This window comes from Poecilia formosa, unplaced genomic scaffold, assembly GCF_000485575.1.
Source record: "Poecilia formosa unplaced genomic scaffold, Poecilia_formosa-5.1.2 Scaffold319, whole genome shotgun sequence".
NCBI lineage: Eukaryota > Metazoa > Chordata > Actinopteri > Cyprinodontiformes > Poeciliidae > Poecilia > Poecilia formosa.
Window position 1 is genome coordinate 238,458 of NW_006800258.1, and position 19,178 is coordinate 257,635.

At 40.1% G+C, this 19,178-nt stretch overlaps 1 protein-coding gene across 21 annotated transcripts in view; it reads left to right on the forward strand.

Annotated features, from left to right (window-relative positions):
• The window catches only part of nfixb (nuclear factor I/Xb), a 200,417-nt gene that overhangs the window by 162,040 nt on the left and 19,199 nt on the right, over nucleotides 1–19,178 (forward strand). For 11 of the 21 annotated variants that reach the window (XM_016661218.1, XM_016661220.1, XM_016661229.1 and 8 more), the window contains 4 exons: nucleotides 671–706; nucleotides 2,736–2,866; nucleotides 6,581–6,655; nucleotides 16,129–16,257. In XM_016661218.1, the coding sequence (XP_016516704.1) occupies nucleotides 671–706; nucleotides 2,736–2,866; nucleotides 6,581–6,655; nucleotides 16,129–16,257 (371 nt within the window). The remainder of the gene's footprint in view (nucleotides 1–670; nucleotides 707–2,735; nucleotides 2,867–6,580; nucleotides 6,656–16,128; nucleotides 16,258–19,178) is intronic. The other 10 variants (XM_016661223.1, XM_007573109.2, XM_016661219.1 and 7 more) reach the window with 6 other exon arrangements.

The window sequence follows — 19,178 nt, forward strand, 5'->3', positions numbered from 1 at the left end:
TGCTCTGTGAGGCGGAGGCTCTCAGGAGGAGCTTTGTCCTTGAAGGCGGAGCTAGGTCCGCCCGGGAGGTTTTGCACAGCTAAATGGTTGCCATGGGAGATTAAAGGATTTCTCTAACATTCATGAAAGAATTAAATCAACACTCCAGTTATGTAACATGACATAAGATTCAAAAAAGGTAATTATACATAGTACTGCCCCTTTAAGTCAGAGATTTTACAAAAAGGTACCAGGACTTTTAAAATCCAAAAAATCGGTATCGGCAGATCAGACTTTTTAAAGATTGATCGGCTAGAAAATTGCAATTGGTCGATTCCGTAATGCAACGAATCACAATATGAATGTGTGCAGATTGTAGAAAGGAATCCTTGGAAAGAGAACATACGGGATTCTTGAGTTTCCAACCAGCCTGTCGGATGCCTTTAGCTGATGTCTTGGTGTGTCTCTAGCACTAACATCATCAGGTTCTTTAGTAGTTTCTCAGTACTTTTCCTGCTCTGCTTCTGATTCTGGTCTTTCTTTCCCCTTCTCCTTCCTTCCTTCCTTACTAATTTCGACTCATTGCCTCTCCTTTTCCCCCGCCAACCTGTCTGCTGGCCCGTCTGTGTTTGTGTCTGTTTTTACTTCTCGCTCTCTTCTACTTTCTCCTCCCGTTCGTCTTACGCTGCAGGACTGAAATGGAGCTTTATGCAAGTCTCCCACGGAGGTAGTTACACTCTCTGCAGAGAACTCTTCCCCCGATACTAATGTAACACAGATCCCTCCATCGCACTCGAGCAAAACGCAACAACACGCACGCCGTCACTCATACATCTGCATGCTGTACATTTGCAGTCCCCTCTTCCACTCCCACTCCCCTACTCCCCGTTATTTTATTGGTCACAGATGTATAAGAAGCCGCCAACTCGCACAACAATGCATTTCAGGCTCAACCACTTGTGTGTTTTCTAATGGGAGGCCACTTTGGGCCAACATATTATTAATATTCTAGCCCTGTTCTTGTCACACTGTCTCCAGCTGGCTTTCTCTGACCCCCCAACTCCCCCCGGCTGCAACATAATATTAAAACAACACACTAAACACAAATCTTGACACAAGAACTTTTTATTGTTCTTGATTTTTATGTAGACCCCTGTTCTAACTCCAAGGGAATTACACAGCCACGTCAGCCCTCCACGGTCCCGGGAATAATGCATGAACATTTATTAGAACCTCAAACACGATGCCTTGCAGAAAGCATTCGCCTGCCTTTTATGGCAGTACAGTCACCAACTGGATGTTTTTATCGGGATTTTATTAAATGGACCAGCTTATAGGAGTGAATGATGTTGAAGTGAAGAGAAAAAAACTACCTCAGAGTTTCGAAACAACTGGAGACGCACCGATCCGATATTAATATCTGTATTGGTCCCGATATTGAAAAAAAAATCTGAATGTGACAATGTGCCTGATCCATAAGGGCAGATCTATTCAGTTTAGTTCTGTGCTTTGTGCTCTGAATGACGTCATGCTTTATTATTTTACATTACATTTAGAATTCCTAATTCCACTTTCTGAACCATTTCAAAGAAGAAGAAAAGTTTGTTGTAGTTTATTACATGTCCTAGGAAGTCAACCTTTTGTTTTTTTTTTTCAGTTTCAGTTTGTTATTTATTTAACTTTGACTCCTAATACTCCTAATTGTACCGACTGAACAAATTAAAATAGTTTTTGCATGTTTAACTAAGTTTGTGAAACTGTCGGTATATTAAAGTGCTCTGTACTGGTGCAGAGTTACAAAATAAATTTGTAATTCAGTAAATTTATGTTTTTAGTTGATTTCATTTTTCTGCATCGGATTGGTAGATACTGAACCTCAGATATAGATATCGGTATCAGTTTCAGAAATTTAAAAAGTGGATCGGTGCGTCCCTAAAAGTTGGGTGTGGATTACTCTGGGACTCCTAGATAGAAATGGAAAAAGTCAACAAGTTGCCTTTAGAGGATTGTTTTAAAATAGCAGGGCTATGCTATAAAACAATACCCCAAGCTTTGAGCATCTATAAGTTAAGCTTGGATGATATATTGACTTTATCGAACAATCCATGAAGATTAAATTTTTTAGAAAAGCTGGATTTTTTTTCCGCCATTGCACTGCTGGACTAGGGCCTCTGGGAAAGAAAATCTGACTTTAATCTTGGAATTCTAACTTTTTTTCTCGAAATTCTCACTTTTTCTGAGTTCTTTTTTCTTTCACAATTCTTACTTTTTTCCTCAGAAAATGAATTAGTTTTACTTTTGTGTAACCAGGTTGTTGCAGATTTCTGCCCAGGTCCCTGTTTAAAAATGAGATTTGAATCTCATTTTTTACCAGGTTAAATAAATGAAATTAAAAAAAAAACGGAATTCTGACTTTAATCTTCTGAGAAAGAAGTCAGAATTATTTTTTATTTTTCCAGTGGTCCTAATCCTCTTCTCTAGGTTCCAGCATCATGATTTGGTGTTGCATGCCACACATTTCAGATTGTAATGACCAAAAAGAAAAGACATTTCTCCTTACATTTCACACATGCTGTGTTGGCCTATCATATCTAAACCCGATTGTGGGTTTGAGTGTGACAATGGTGTGTGAATACTTCTGCGAGGCATCCTGGGCAGCAATGCGCAGTGACATCACAGATATAGCACCTTCACCTGGTTCCCTCTTGAACACTTTGAAAGCAGTGTGTAGTCATGTTCGTCTCCGTCTCTTTCAGCTCCAACAAGCGTAAGTCCATCGACGACAGTGAGATGGAGAGCCCTGTGGACGATGTGTTTTACTCGGGCCGCTCCCCGGCCGCCGGCAGCAGCTCCCAGTCTAGCGGCTGGCCCAATGACGTGGATGCAGGTATTGGTTCTGGAAGTTTGCTATGCTGAGCGCCTCCGGAGGCCTCGACAAGACACTTAGCTCCCCTCGTCATTTTTATTTATTTTTATTTTTCAAGCTCAGAGGGGGTTTTCTTTTGGACTGAAAGGAATAGTTTGACATTTTTGGAGATTTGCTTTTTCACGTTTGTGATTTCCATGTTCTGTAAATTCTCTAAAAAATATATTTTAGAAACGGAAACAGCGATTCTCGGTGAACCACTGATCCGAAAATGACAAATTTTAGAGTAAAAATCAAACTTACAAGCAGTTATCGAAGAGAGCACACAACTGAAATCATTTTTAATACGTAGACTTCATTGAGAATTGTCTTCAATCCACATAAAAGGACAGTTTTAGTATGTAGAGTGTCCTTTTATATACACTCTGTTTAATATTTGTTACATTTACTTTAACCACATTCTTCTTGCCACTTCTTGCCCCTGACAAACTTCCAGGATTATTCTGACTGGATATTTAACTTCTTGTCTTGACAGAGTTTATCTTAGCAAATCAAACTTTTAAGTGTATTCAAAAAAGTTTAGTAAGTACTGTCCGATTAAAAAACGATAAATATCTTTGTTGTTGAGCTCAGATCTATATTTACAATTAGTAGCAAAAAGGGTTTTTGAATTGAAGGTGTTACTTATTTTGTCAATATGTACTTTCTTATTAAAATGCAATTAATTACAATTAACTCTATTAAACATTTTAATCTGGTCCCACTATTAATGATAATAAGTTTGAGTCAGGATGTGGGATTTTGATCCTGTGTGTTGTGTAATTGTTCCATCCTTTAGAAAGTGTAGCTCTGATAAATGATCATAATAAAAAACGACATTAACATCCTTAACGAGTGTATGTATACTTTTGGCCATGTCTGGTTCGTTTTTACATCTTATAGTAACTTGTGATCCTCTTTTATGGGAGGGAGAATCTTCCAGAAATGTCAAATGTTTCCTTAAATCTCAGTAGAAAGATTTTCTTTATATGTTTCAATCCTAAAGCAGAAACCACATTTCACCTTCTGCCAGAGAAAAAAGAAATTGTTTTGTTGTGTTTGTGTTGCATTGCCCCCCGCTCTTTCTACCTTTACTTCCCCATCATTCCCATTCTCTACCTCCAAACCACTAAACTTCTATCAAAGAGCCTCCAGAGCCAGAGGATCAGTCTGTTTGCCACAGTTTCCCCCACTGGCATACCTATTTGCAGACGCTTAGCCTTCATAGTGCGAATATTTTGGGAAATGTTTTGAACAAATTGATTTTGTCAGCTGAGAGGTATGTCACAATTCTAATGAAGCAAAAGTTAGATATTCAAAAGTCGCTGCGATATCTGGAAATGTGTCCAGTGTGACACTTTATATAATCACACAGTTTGTTATGCAAGATCTCCATAAACTAAAAGTGAAGTGATTTTTATCTTGCAACAGTACAGCAGAGTGGGTTTGACTTTTAATTGTCTTCTGTATATTCTTCATGAGTAAGAAATATACAGTTTACTTCAGTTATTGCTCTTAGATTCGCCAAAAAAGAACTTAAAGATCCCTGAGACCTTTCAGAAAAACAACAAAGTGAAAGTTTTGTAATGGCCTAGTAAAAGCTACGACTTCAATCTGATATTGACTATGTGGAATGACCTTAAAGAGCTGGAGAAATTATCCAGCGTGGCTAAATCAGAACTATTCTGCTATTGGGGTTTGCCAAAATGTCTCCACAGTAATGTAGAATACAATGTAAAATATATTGCCAGTTGCCAATGCTAGCGTAGAAGAACCAGTTATTAGGTTTGGTGGGAAGTTACTTCTTCACATTGGGCTGGGTTGATTTGATTAGGGTTTTTTTACCTTAATAAATTATTTAAATGTTTAACATCTATTTCTGAAACACAGTAAATCAAAACCAGTAGAAACCCATCAGGGGGAAAATAGTTTTATACTGTGTAGTAAACTGCAGAACTAACACTAGGTCTCATTGTGTTTTATGCTTTTTCCTAAGTTTTTTCCATGTAATAAAACAACTCTGAAGTCCGTAGCTTACATCCAAAACTAATATAGTTACCCAAGTTAGTTAACTTTTAAGTACAGGAAGTGACGTTAAATGCTGGGTTGAAGTGAATGTTTTCCCTCGGTGGAACTTCACTTTACCTTAAAATTTCAGGCGAGTAATAAATTTTAGTAAGCTTTTTCTTTTCAAAACAAATATGTGGTTTTAATTTCTTGTTTCCAGTAATGCTAAGCTAGCAAAACTTTCTTGGCGGTATACGCTAATGAGTAATAAATAGGCCTGCTGTCTTTAGCTTTAAATCTTTAGCAGCAAACTCCAAAGTCTTCCCCATCAATTAAATGCTCTAAAATGTGGAAAGCAAATCTTTCTAAGTGTATAGGGCAGTATTTAAAGAATATTTTTAACCTTAAATTAGCAGTTAGCATACTTAGTTTAAACACTGAAAGTGATGTGTAAAAGCTAGGTTGATGAGAAAGTAACACTTTTTCTGCTCAACATATATGAGATGCAACATAATTGTTACATTCTGTAATTCCAGTAGCAAAAAATTTAACCATTTGATTGTCTACACAGTAAACAAACTGTATTTTGTTGTCCACCATTTACCATTAATTGTGTCATGCTAAGCTAGCAAGGGGTAAAAAGAGCTAACTCGACAATAAGCAAGGCTGTTCATATCTGGGTTTCCTTAACTTAATACTCTTTAAATCTCTCTAAGATGTTTATTCCACAATATTAGCAAGGATTGCTAATATCCTTGCTAATGTCAGCAAGGATATTAGGAAGGATTGTCTGATATTTTATATTTAAATAACCTTGAGGGGAAAATAGAATAGTTTCATAAAAATATTTAAAATTAAAAAATATTTTTTTCATTAATGTAACATACCACATGTATTTTCTATTTTGATGTTAAATACATTTCTATTAAAAAACGTAAAAAAAAAAAAAGAAAGAAAGAGAAACGCACAACATGATTAAATTGCACTGGTTTATTTATGAAGTTTAAATATATAAAAAGCAACAATTGTTGCACTGCTAATTCATCTGCTATATGAATTATTTAAACTTTGTTAGCAACATGTATCCATTTCCTCTGCAGAGGTACACCAGGAATAGCAGGATGCTCTGTATCATATAAAAACATAAATCAGCTATTAATTTAAATTTGGGTTATTCTTCATTATTAGTCATAATTTCCACATCATCTCTATCATAACTTCCTCTTGTTGCTCTAGACGCCCTCTGAGTCTCACCATTCATGTCCGTCTCCTTTGTCCAGCCTCCCACCGAAGCAACACCAGTTTAACTCTCCTTTTTCGTGCGAAGCTCTAACCTTTCGCTCTGTTTGCTCACAGCACTGTCAACCATCACGATGGCTATCTCATCAAATGTATTTACAATGTGACTTCACTGGTGTAGCATTTGACTGAAGGGATTCACTTCAGGAAACTCCCTCTGCTGCGCTTCCTTTATGATACTGCCAGCAGTCGTGATGTAACTGTTTTACAGACGTTTGCTGCGCTCTATAGCATTAAAATCCCATATTGCTCATTATTTAACCAGCCCTGTTTCTCTCTCCCTCTCTCTCTCTTTTTTTCCACCTGTCTCTCTCTCTGTGTGTCTGTCATTATCTCTCCTCCCCTCTTCCATTGTTAACTCTTCCCTTTCTCCCCTGTTTGGCCTTTCAGTGCAGCACCATTTGGCCAGTGTGCAGGAGAGGAAGATTAAGCATGAGAGCGATGGAGTGCAGTTTCCTTACCATGGTTAGAACATTAAACATTCTACTGTGTACATGTATACATTGCTCTCCTTCCGCTCACAACACCCTCAGCCTGTGTATGCACCTCTGTCTGTCTGCCTTTATCTGCGAGCTCTCTGAGCTCTTCCATCCCGTCTTTCCTCTTCTATTTTCCGCTCCTCTTCCTCTCCCTGTTTTTATGTGTCCTGTTCTCTGGCTCTGTTGCTGCTGGGTGGGGTTGTGTTTCTACCAGATGTCTGCTGCTGTCCATTGTGGGTTCACCAAACGTCTTCTTGGTAGCCCAGTAGCTCCATAACGTCCACCACCTGTCTGCCTCAGAGATGTCGCTGTGATTGTGTGTGGGAAAGAACGCAAATGTGCGCTGGATGCACATGTATCTCCAGCACATTTCTAACATATGTGAATGCTCTGGTGTTTCTGCAAGTGTGATTTTTATTGGTATTTGTTTCACTGTGTCCAAACAGCACATTGTTATCACACCACATGCTTCTGAAGTAAAGTTTCCACGAACATTTGCCTCAGTGGTTTAGTATTTTTATTATCATTTTATAAAATTAGATAACAGTCTCCACGTTTTGTTTCGTTACAACCACAACTTCAACGTGTTTGATTTGGATTTTACATGACAAACCAACACAAACCAGTGAAATGTTTTTGAGAAATGGAGAAAAAATAATACATGTCCTTCTATGTCTATGTCCTTACTTTGAAAAACAAAAGCCTTTGGTGTAATTACAGCTCCAAGTTATTAGGCGTTTGTGTTTACCAGCTTGACACTTTTACAGACTAAGATTTTTGCCCGTTCATCTCAACAAAATAACTCAAGTTGAGTCGGATGGCATGGAGAGTATCTCTGAATTACCACAGATTCTGAATTTGGATTATAGCCCAAGCTTTGATATTGATCATCATATAGTTGTCACTGGGTCATTGTCCAGCTGGAAGGTGAGCCTTCGTCCCAGTCTCTTGTCTTCTGCAGCCTCTAACTTGTTTGCTTCCAGTGCTGCTCTGTTTAGCTTCATCCATCTTCTCGTTACTTCTGACTGGCTCTGTTGTTGCTGCGTCATGCAGCCGTCTCAGTGTTTCACCTTGATGATGGTTTATTTAGATTAATGTGCAGTATTAGTTTTCTATTGTGTTTTGTATGTAAAACGTCTCAGTTGACCAGGATATCTTCTTCCACATGCTGTGTTCACTACACCGTGTTGGACTTTCATAAAGCCCAGATTTGTGGAGTTTGTGGCTAATTGTCATCCTGTCAACAGATTCACCCACCTGAGGTGTTGATCTCTGCATTTCCTCCAGAGTGATCACAGGCCTCTTGGCTACTTCTTTGGTTAACTTCTTCTCCCTGACCTGTCTGTTGTGTTCTTTGACCTCTGATGTTTGTTCACTCTTGTTCTCTGAAGCCCTTTCTCCTCTGTTGTCAAGTCTCACTCTAGCCGGTTAATGTTTGATTCGGTTTGAGCCAAATTGGCCATGTCTCCATTGGTAGTGAGTTCCTCTCAGTGGGTGTGAATGTGGGCAGGAGCATGGGGGGGACGTGGGAAACTTGGAGGAACTGTGGTCAAAACTCCACAGCTATCCCTGTGGAGCTTTAAGCGTTCACCCCTACGTAGATGCTCAAAATGTCTACCAAGAGATTTCTCTGAAATTTCTTTGAAATCTCTTAGTATATTTGTTCTTTGTCCTGTCCACTTGACTCTGGATGTGCTCTTCTGCCACAATTGATAGAAAGATTTAGACCACAAGGTTTCACCATGGAGTTATCAATTTACACCTCGCCATCCTGTCCAACTGCTACAGTCTTGATGTAGATTGATAATGGTGGTTGAGATGTTGACGTAAATTCACGGACTAAATCATCGATTGCAGTCTGCCGCCAATCAATATACCCTTGGGTGGCCAGTTTCTCTTCAAACTCTCTTTATACTTGCTCGTTGCTGATCGCCCCGTCCAGTCGTTTAATCCACAGGCCATTAAACAAAAGTAGTCTGCCGCCAATCAAACCGCTTGCGTACAATACTCAGCTAGATTCTGCATGGATGAACTGCTCAGGATCTGGAAATGGAGACGAGTCTGGCCGTCACTGAGTGGGGGAAGAACTGGTTAAAAGAACATTAGAGAAGAAGCTAAACAAACCTCTGCAGCCTTCAGAGAACTAATAGATTATTACTCAGGCAGAATCTACTTACTAAGATTTCTGAAGGCGATTCAGCGACCTGGGTTTCAGTTAGGGTTGTCAGAATAAAGGGAAAACAAAAATGCACAGAAAATAAAACAGAAAACTACACTGAAGTTTGTGGTTGTAACACGAGGAGACGTGAGAAAACCCAAGCCTCCTGCAAGAGACATCGGCAAGGTAGAGAGGATGTGAGTGAAGCTTCTTCGGCACCTCATCCAGCTGGTTGTTTAGACAGAGCTGTTTGGGGGCTGCGGCCACCTGCCCCAGGCCTGCCTCATCTGTCTGAGAGAGGCAGCAAGAACAAAACAACACAAGATCCAAACAAACCAAAACCAAAGGTACTCAGGTGTGTCATCAGTGCACAAGGCACCTTCTGTCTCCGAGCCATGCTTACTCACCGACACACACAGACACACACATGCTCACACAGAAAAGAACTACATTAGAGCTCTTTAACTGATTTACATTCTCACACACATACAAACACACACCCCACACCAGTCTGGAGAGGAACAGCGTTCCGGTCCAGATGGCAACTCCATGTGTCTACAGCAAAGGGAGCTACTGGGTTACAGCAGACATCTGTTCTGGAGATGGTGGTGGTGGTGGTGGTGTTGGGAGTGAGAGATGTGGAAAAAGGAGAAGAAGGGAGGAGGGCAGGAGAAGGAGGGAAGAGGAGGGCCTCTGCCTCTGCCTGCTCTGGAGGTGAATCTCTACCTGAATGAAAGGCTCTGAGGCATAGCAGGTGATCATGTAATCCATCATGAAGTCTGTTGTGTCCCACTCAGCTCTGCTCTGCTTCTCCTTCTGCCTCGCTCGCTCTTGCTGCTCTGTGGTGGGGAAAGTCAGAGTGTTTGGGTGAAGAGGGAGTGGCTCAGGTTCCCCCGTGCATTTGTGATATTGACAGAGTTGGAGCAAATATGTCTTTTGCAGAAAACGTGATGTTTCAATGACTGTACTGCTGTCCTGATCTTCTCGCCTGCTAACAAAAGCCACGAGGGAACGGCAGCTGTCCAACATACACTGTTGCTTTTATTCACCTGAAGCTTATTTGTTTCGCTGTTTCTCTCTGAGCGCGTGCGCGCTCGCTAGCCGACCGGTTCAGCGGCGGTTTGTGTGGTCGCTAGCTTGTTAGCGTGGCAAGACTGCAGGGTCATGGGAGCAATTGGCTGCCAGGCTGCCTGTGCAGTGTGCCAGGAGTAGGACACAGAAATAATGAAGAACAAACAACTGTTTTGTATGTGTGTACATACACACTGTAAGAGAGAGAGAGAGAGAGATCAGAGTAACTTCTGTTAGCTCTATTAGACAAAGCTTTCACTGGGCATCTGGGCCTCATTTGCTGTTCCTCGCTGATATACCACCAGATATTTCATCAACATAGTGACTAATTAGGAATCATCACAGGGTCTAAAAACAGTATGTATAATTTAAAGTTATTTATGAATAATAGGCTGCTTATAATTGGCTCTGGCACGCGGAAACCTGTAGTCGCAGAGGAACTGAAAGCTAGCGGGTAATTCTTTTGGGTGCGTGGGATTTAGTTTTCCCTCTTTGTTTGATCAAAGTTCTACATGCGAGTGGAAACTTTTTTTTTATTATTCTTGCACGATTCTGTGTGATGTTGGTTGTTTGAAAGAAAGTTGAAATTATAGCATATTTAGTATTTAGAATGTCTAGTTTGGTATGAGCTGCATAAACACTGTATCTTACATTTCCCATGATGCAACGGTATAATCCTCACTCCTCCAGTTGGTGAAGATTGTTTTGTTTTTTCCCCCTCTCAAATCCAAGCTCAGCCAACCATGATGGCATCACTTTTACATCATCAGAGTTTACGTACTTTTGCAAATGTCTCCCTTGGGGCACTGAACGCATCACACAGCAGACGAGGGTTTTCACAACGAACCGGAATGCAGATATCCGTGGCGTTTAAAATAAATAAATAAATAAATAAATAAATAAATACTGATTTCTGATAAAGGTATGCAAAAAGTAAAATCAAATGTGTTTGTTGTGTTTTTCTTTTTTTTAATCTCAGATGTCTAGGATTTGATCTGCCCATGCCAGCAGATTCAAAATTCGTTTTAAGCATCATAACATGAGCTGAAATAAGAACAGGATTGAGAATTTTTGACCCGTCGTCCCAGGATGTGACGTCAGAGAGTAAATGAGTAAATACTGACTAAAAGAAAGACTAAATGATGATGAAGTTGACATTTTATACTGTTTAGCATCTTATATCTGCGCTTAACATAATTAGCATAGCTAGCGTTACTACTGCAAATGATGCTTTTTTATAATCTTTTAGGACCACATTGTAATTATGAATGTTTCCTTTTAAATAGAAAATTTGCAGTAAAACACAAGCCATGTTTTTTTTTCTTTGTCATTTAAACATCATAGTAAGTAGGGTCCCAAACTTACAGCATCATTTTACTGCCAAACAGACACTAAACCAGTGTGTTAAACCTGCACAGGTCTTCAGGGATTCCCCTTTCTGTTGTTGGGAACAGATTAAAACATTTTGCAGACCAACAAACAGAAAACATTCAACCTAAAAAGTTAGGAAACTTTTATTACAGTGAGTGTTAAACACAATAACACTTTACAATAAATTATTCCTTCCTGCTTTGTATCAGTCAAATATTGCACTTTATTTTACTCCTGGGTAGGCAAAAGGAAAATAGTTTTCTTTAAAATTATTTTTTAAAAGGGGAAAAAAATAATAATAATTTTCAATTTGCCGATTTTTGCCTGGGTCACAAAAGGTTTGGACACCTGTGGCGTAGACTGACTGAGGGGCAACAAGACAATGTTTCCCAGTCATGTGGCATCTCATCATAAAAATATTCCAAATATGCAGCGCTATGTTATACAGCACACAATTCATTGACTTAATTCAACAGTCGTTTGCAAGTAAAGTACGTTTTGCTTTTTACCTGTTTCATCGTCTTCATCTGACGTTCCTCGTTTTAATTCCAACTTCCTTCCAACACTCTTTTTACTTTGCCGGTGTCCCAGTGAGCTGACCTGCTACGTTGGTGCGTCAGGAGTTTGTCTCGGTCCAAACTCAGCCTGTTTCCATCTGAGCCTGAAAACTGTTCAGGTTTTCTGCTCATACATGTGATCGTCTGGTGGTCAAAAAGTCACTTAAAGTCCTGAAGTGATTGACACCCGATGCACAAATGTAAACCTTTGACCAGAGCTCTCGTCTTGATTGGCGTCTTTAACAGTATAATAAACTTGTTTTTCCTACTTATGCAAACTTCCCACATTTCCCTTCACACGTTGCTTTTTTAAAAAGTTATTCTCACGCTATCATCACACTATTCGTTACATAACGTGCTAATATGACACAGACTAAAATAAAATATTCCAACCAGATGGATGTCACCTTATTATTTTTTTGTGTGTGTTTAAGGCTGATCACACCTTCTTTCTTTTTCTGTTGTTGTTTTATCATGTTACCAGTGAACAAGATGTATAATCTGCGCCTCACCTCCCCTCCTACATGTGGCGATAACCGCGTGGCCGAGCATAAGTGTCGGCTCCCACCTTTTTTTTTTTCCCTCTCCTTGATCCTCGGTGCCCACACAGGAACAGCTGCACCCGCACCGCCGAACTCTCTGGGTAAACGGCGACCGATGATTCCCAGCGCAGCATTTAAAAAAAGCTCCAGCTTCACAGAAATCTGCTGTTAGACTTTATACACTCTGCTCGTAAAGTCTATTTCCACATCTCTTCGGGCTGTGTTGCAGTTGCCCGCCGTCTTTATTTGACTCTGTTTGTTTTATATGTGTGAATATTGGGCCATTTAGTAGTTTACGGGCCTCTCGCTTCTCTGTTTATCACTGTATTCTTTCGGGTGAATTCAAAGCAACATGAGCTCAGCATGTTTCAGGGAGAAAGTTGATTTTCTTTTTTTTTTTCGTTGTTGCTGATGGATTTTTTTATTTATTTTTTTTTTGTATTTTCCTAAATATTCCCAGTGTAAGGGATCGCTCTTGTTTTGGGGCTTTTATGACAGCGTATATTAAACATTGTGGTTCCAAATACACCATTTGGAGCTCCTTCTTAAACCCAGGAAGTCTAAATTGTGCCCTTGGTTTGCCATACATCAAAATAAATTCCCTCAGCATGGACCACACCAGCCCTTCATCACAGAAGAGAACCTCTTTTATCTGCGGCGCTCACACTTATGGCCATGTTTCTGGTCCGCCGATGAGCCAAGCCTTTACTTTAGTGTGCCCGTTTTTTTATATATATAATTTTTCTTTTCTTTTTTTTTACACAGCCTTTTAGCCACTCTGACATTTATAGACGCCCGGGGACACTTTATTGTGTTCATCAATGTGTGCCGTCACTCCTCTTCTCCCGCTTAACTTCTTCCATTTTTCTCTGGCTCCCCCACGAAGCGTTTGCTGGCAGCGTGCCCAGCGCTCGCCACTCCGCCTGAGCGACGTGTGTGTGTGTGTGTGTGTGTAGGTGTGTGTGTGTGTAGGTGTGCAGTAGAGGGAGTAAAAAAAATAGCTGGAGCACTTTTAATGAAATACAACATGTCTCGAGGCGGCTGCGTACAATGCCTGACAGTCAGAGCTGCATCAGAGGATCAGTTGGTGTTTGTTTTGGCAGGCTCCTCTGCAGCTATATGTAGCTGCACAGGTTGTGCTGGCATCAGACGGAAAACGCAGCCTGCCCCAGATATGAGGCCGTTCAGGATCCCATTCATTTCTAAAGCGTTGTAGTGAGCCGGCTGGACGGGCATGTTTGTTTTGACTCGAGTTCCTGAGGCTCTCTGTAGCAACGCTGCGGTTTGCTGTGCCTTGCAAAAAGAGATTCACATCCCTTTAACTTCCCCCCCATTTTTTTCATCTTATGACCAGAAACTTTAAAGTGTGTTATTAGCAATTTTTTTATGGCATATAAACACAAAGTAGGGGATAATTTTGAGGTGACAATTATTCATGGTTCTCACTGCTTCTGACTGTTAAAACTCAGAAAAGTGTTTTGTATATTTATGTTCAACACACCTAAAACTCTTATGCCCCAAAATCAAACCGCTGTCAAAAAGGCATCTATCTGTGATTTTAATCTCACTAAAAACACCGTCCACATTGTAAAATATGGCGGTGGCTGCGTCATACTGTGGGGATGAGTGTTTTCAGCACAAACAGAAGATGGTTCTTTGTTTGTAGCCTTAAGTAGAATTGAGACCATAACCATGGAAAGATGTGCTAGGATGGGCTAGTTAAAGTACAGACAACAGTCATGTTGCAAATTTGTGTCAACACTTAAAAACTGATGTTCATGGGGGTGCTGTGGTGGGCAATCCATGTGTTGAGGCCTTAGTCCTCGTGGCGGTGTTCGCAGGTTCGATTCCCGACCTGGCGACATTTACCACTTGTCCTCCCCTTCTCTCATTCCCCTCTTTCCTGTTGGACTACTTTCAAATAAAGGCCACTAGAGCGAACAAAACCTTCTAAAAAAAATCTGATGTTTACAAATGATCTTCATCCAATCTGATTGAACTTGAACTATTTTGCTCAGAAGAAAGGGAAAAACTTCAGTTTCCAACCGTTTAAAGCTGGTAGCCATCTATCCTAAAAGACCTGCAGTAGAACTGGGCGATATGGACTTAAAGTTTTATCACCATATTTTCAGGTACTATTGTGATAATGATAAAAGTGGCACTAAAAACCATTTATTACTAATTTTTAAAGTAATTTTATGGCTGGGTCAGCATGGCACAGCAATCATAGCCCCACAAAACATACAAAAGTGTGATTTGTATCACTAAGTTGCACACAGTAACTGTATTTGATTATATTTATAAACGTATTGATATTTATTGACACGCCATTGAACAAAAAGTGGCTAAAACAAAACAAACAGACCCGACAATAAGAACACTTCTGGGGGGTTTCAAACATCACTGATTGGAATTTATCGTGGGAACGATAAATCAAAATTCTTTTTTTTTCTTTTAAAGATTTTTTTTACTTTAGTGGCCTTCATTTGATAGTTAATTGACAGGAAAGTGCATAATGAGAGAAGGGGGAAGACATGCAGCAAAGGTCGCCAAGGCTGGGAATCAAACCTGCGACAGCTGCGTCGAGGACTAAGGCCTCCATATGTGGGTTGTGCTTAACCCCTGCACCAACACAGCACACCCCCGATAAATCAAAATTCTTATGAGAAATGTATCACACTAAACAATAAATGATACGATACATCCTGGGTGATGCAGCTTAAAAATTAAAAACTTGTTAATTTGTCAAACCTTCCTTCTGCAGGTTGGCTTGAATTTAGAGTCGAAATAAATACAGGCGGTAAAACACTCTTGTCGAATAAGACAAGAGGGCTGACATCAGTTTAAACTGTGGAAGCCTAAGAAGTGCATTGGTGTGAAAAAAAAATCCCATTTTCCACAAACTGAAATCTTCAAAAACAGAAAAGTGGATAAATTGCGATAAAATCGATGCATCGCCCAGCCCCAAACCGTAGCTGTTAGTTCAACCAAAGCTGCTCTCTCAATGTATTACAGGTGGTCTGAATGCCAACATTCTCTGAAAAGCAGTCATGATTTTTTTATTTCATTTTACAACTATTCACTACTTTGCATTGATCTCTCATTTGATAGCATTGATATTTGTAGCTGTAACATGAAGAATGAGTGTGATAAAGTTCTAGGTGGTGTGAAAACCTTTGCAAGGCTCTCTATCTCTGAGCTAGTTTGATTTGTTTTAAAAAAGTTACCAATGTGAGGATAGAAACACGATAGTTAGATGTTGTGTTATTGAGTCCCGTATCGGTGGGCATCTTCCAGCTCTCCTCTGTCCTGAAGCTAAGCCCCTGGCCTCTTGACCTCCACCCCCCCCCAACCCAAACCTTCCTCCCCTCTCTCCCGTCAGCTTTTTTCACGCTGCTGCTTTAAAACATGCCCTCTCACCGGACCCTCACCCCACTCCCCCTCCTCCGTCTGGTACGGTCCACTGACTGAACACCAACGTATGGAGAACCAACCCAAAGGAAGCCCTATGTATGTCAAGATGGACGTCGGAATCAATGAGCAAACCAATCAGTCAGTCAATCAATCAGTCCGTTGATTACAATCGTAATTATTTGCTTCTTTTCATCAAATTGAGGAAATCTGATCCAGTAGTTGATTTTTTTTCTATCTTTGACTTGATCTGATTTTTCTTGAGTAGAGTCGAAGTAAGCAAAAAGCAGCCATGTTTGATTAAAACCTCGTCTCTGTTCTGCCATTCTGTTGATCCCCTTTTCGCCAGGACTCTCGTCGCCTGGTTCTCATAAGAAGCTGGGGAAATTCGATTTCAGCGCCCTGTCCTCCCAGACGAGGTCCCCCCGCATGGCGTTCACCCACCACCCACTGCCAATGCTGGCGGGAGTGAGACCAGGTGAGACCAACCCAACCAAACCAACAAACCCCCCCAGCTCCCTGATCGCCCACACCCTCCAACCCCTTCCTCTTCACCATCTCCTCCTCCCTTTTTCCAGGCCCTCCCTACCCCCCTACCCTTTCACACCCACCCCTCCCCCTCCTTACTGCGGTTTAGAGGTGGGGGGCATGAGTGCGGTTGGGAATCTGAAGCCGGCACGTTGCTCTGTCGTGTGCAGGTGGTGGTGTTGGTGGCGGAGCTTCTGGGGTCTCTGGGTGTGGTTTTGTTTGGACCTTTTCTGGGCCTGGCTATTGGTGGACAGTTGTTGGTGGAATATCTGTGCTGCTCGGTGTATTTCTTAGAGCATTGAAGTGGTTCTGGATGTCTTTTTTTTTTCATCTGTCTACTCTTCTTTTGAAACTTGAACTTTACATCTGTTTCAGATTCGATTGCAGTGCCACGCAGAAGTTTTCACGCTTCAGCTTTTGTGAATTCTTTGCAACCACAAACCTCTGTGTGTTCTGTTAGGATTTTAAAGGGGGCAGTATTATGTGCTTTCCAGGCACATTGTGTCATTTTATTGCACAATCACATAACTGTTAACTCCAGTTGTTATGAAAATGTTATATCAAATATGACTTAAGAGAAATTTGACTCCTGGTCTTTCTGAAAGTCCACCTTCAGGAAGTCATCATAACATGGCTCCTCTATTAACCCTTTAGCAACATTTTTACCAGTGTTTCACTGAGAAGTAGCTCCTGTAATGAACTCAGCAGGTTTGCAGATCCACCAGGTGTTTGCTAATCACTGCTGACTAGTCTGAAGGAGCTGAGTGGAGGTTCTATGGGGGAAAGCTGCTCTGTGAGGCGGAAGCCTATAAACTGCACCTCCGAGGAGGAGCTTCACCTCAAAGGTGGAGCTAGATCTACCCAGCTCAATCTTTGCCATAGAGATTAAATTATTTCTCAAACGTGCAAGAGAAAATATGTTATTCTTGGTGAGGGAATAACGTTGTATAACATTATATAAAGTTCAAAAAAGTCAATATTACATAATTTTGCCCCTTTAAGCGCTGAACCAGTACAATGTCGTATGTAATTGTGAAGTAAACGGAAAATCCAGCATTTTTAACATCTTCACTGTGAAATATGGTGGTGGCAGCATCTTGCTGTGGGGAGGATTTTCTGCAGCACAGACAGAGGAAAAACTTTCACTCCCAAATTGTTGTTGCTTTAAGAAGGAAAAATAAACAGTTTTCAACACTTCTTACAGTTACATCTCTAAAAATGTAACAGCGTGAGTTGATTAAGCCTGCTCAGTCCATCCTTTGTTGAAGCACCAGCAAAATTCAAGTCCTGCTCCTGATTCTCTACCAGATTTCAGTCTTCTAGACTTTGACTAGGCCATTCTAGCACACACTTCTATAGGCTTGTTTTCACAATTGCCCCGTTTTTAGCTCTGTCCATCTTCTAATCGACTCTACCCAATCTCCTTGGGCAAGAATCATCTCATCATGATGCTGCCACCACTGTGCTTCAGTGTGAAGATGCTGCGTCAGGGCAGAATTAGAGCAGAATTTAACACCAGTTTAACAGACTCATTATAATGTCACTACATTGGAATTCTTCTGCGTTTCTTTGGAAATTAAAGCTAAAAATGAGAAAGAAATAGATTTTTTTTAAAAATATAGATGTTATAATAAATGCAGGTGTTTAATATTTTTTCAGACTTTTTATGGAATAATTGCACCGAATTTGAAAAATAGAAATATTTTTATCAATTTTTCTAGCCATTAGACTGGAACTACATTGTTTTATTTTTTTTATTTTTATTTTTTTACATAATTTTCCAGAAATATCAAGATCCCATAGAAGAAAATCCATCCCATTTTTGCTAAAGTTTTTACTCATAAAACCTAGAAGAAGAAATAAAATGGCGGTTCTATTAAAACATCACCACATTTCTTGTGGTAAACGCTTATCAAATGCTCTAAGTTGACTTGTTTTTGTTTTAAAGTAACATTTGCAGCTATAAAAGAGTTTTAATGACCTGGACTGAAAATAAAAATAGCTCTTCAGATTGCAACGCTTACAAAATTCCTTCCTTCTTTTCCTAAAAAAAAAAAAGGAAAAAAAAAAACTGGACAAGTTTGAGAGCTTTCCATGGCGCTGTCTTTGATTGGTTGAGCAGATTTTTGCAGTTTGATAGAATTAGTGTTTGAACATTTTATTCTAATACTTTACTTGAGTCGGAAAAAAAATTCTGTAAATTCTCCACTTATTTTACTACAGCAGAGTTTCAAACTATGGACACTTTTTTTCTTCCGTAGAACAGATGTGTACTACATGTCAGGCTGTTTTGACGAGCGCTTCCCAAAATTGAAACAAAATAGCCCAGATGATGTCATAATTATTCCGTCATCCCGTCAGCCGGAGCTTGGCATCTTAAATTGTTAGCAGAAAGTTCGCATGACTAAACAGATGAACGGGGATTTTAAAGAGAGAAACATTTAGATTAAACTGAAATCGAAGACGTCCCGGCCTTTGGAGAGAGCCTTGCTTACAATACGAAACAAAAAGTCAGAACACTTCATCTTCTGCTGCTGCTATTTACTCTGTTCACTTTTAATTAGTCCTCTGTGAATCCTGCATATTTATTTTCACATAATCTCTGAGGCTCCCCCCTCCACTGGTGCCAATATTCTGGCAAAAAAAAACAAAACAAAAAAACATCCAAAGTGATTGTTTGCCAAAGACCACAATTCTCCAAATTCATTATCAGCAGTGCGACTGCTAGCGTGCTAATACGACTTAATGCAGTTTTTTTTTGTCTGATTCCTGCGTCAAAACGGCTCCGATTCTGACCCGGCTCTATCACAGCAAAGAAGTTATAGGCATAAATCATCTCTCCCCTGTTTTTATTAATTTATTCAAACCGCA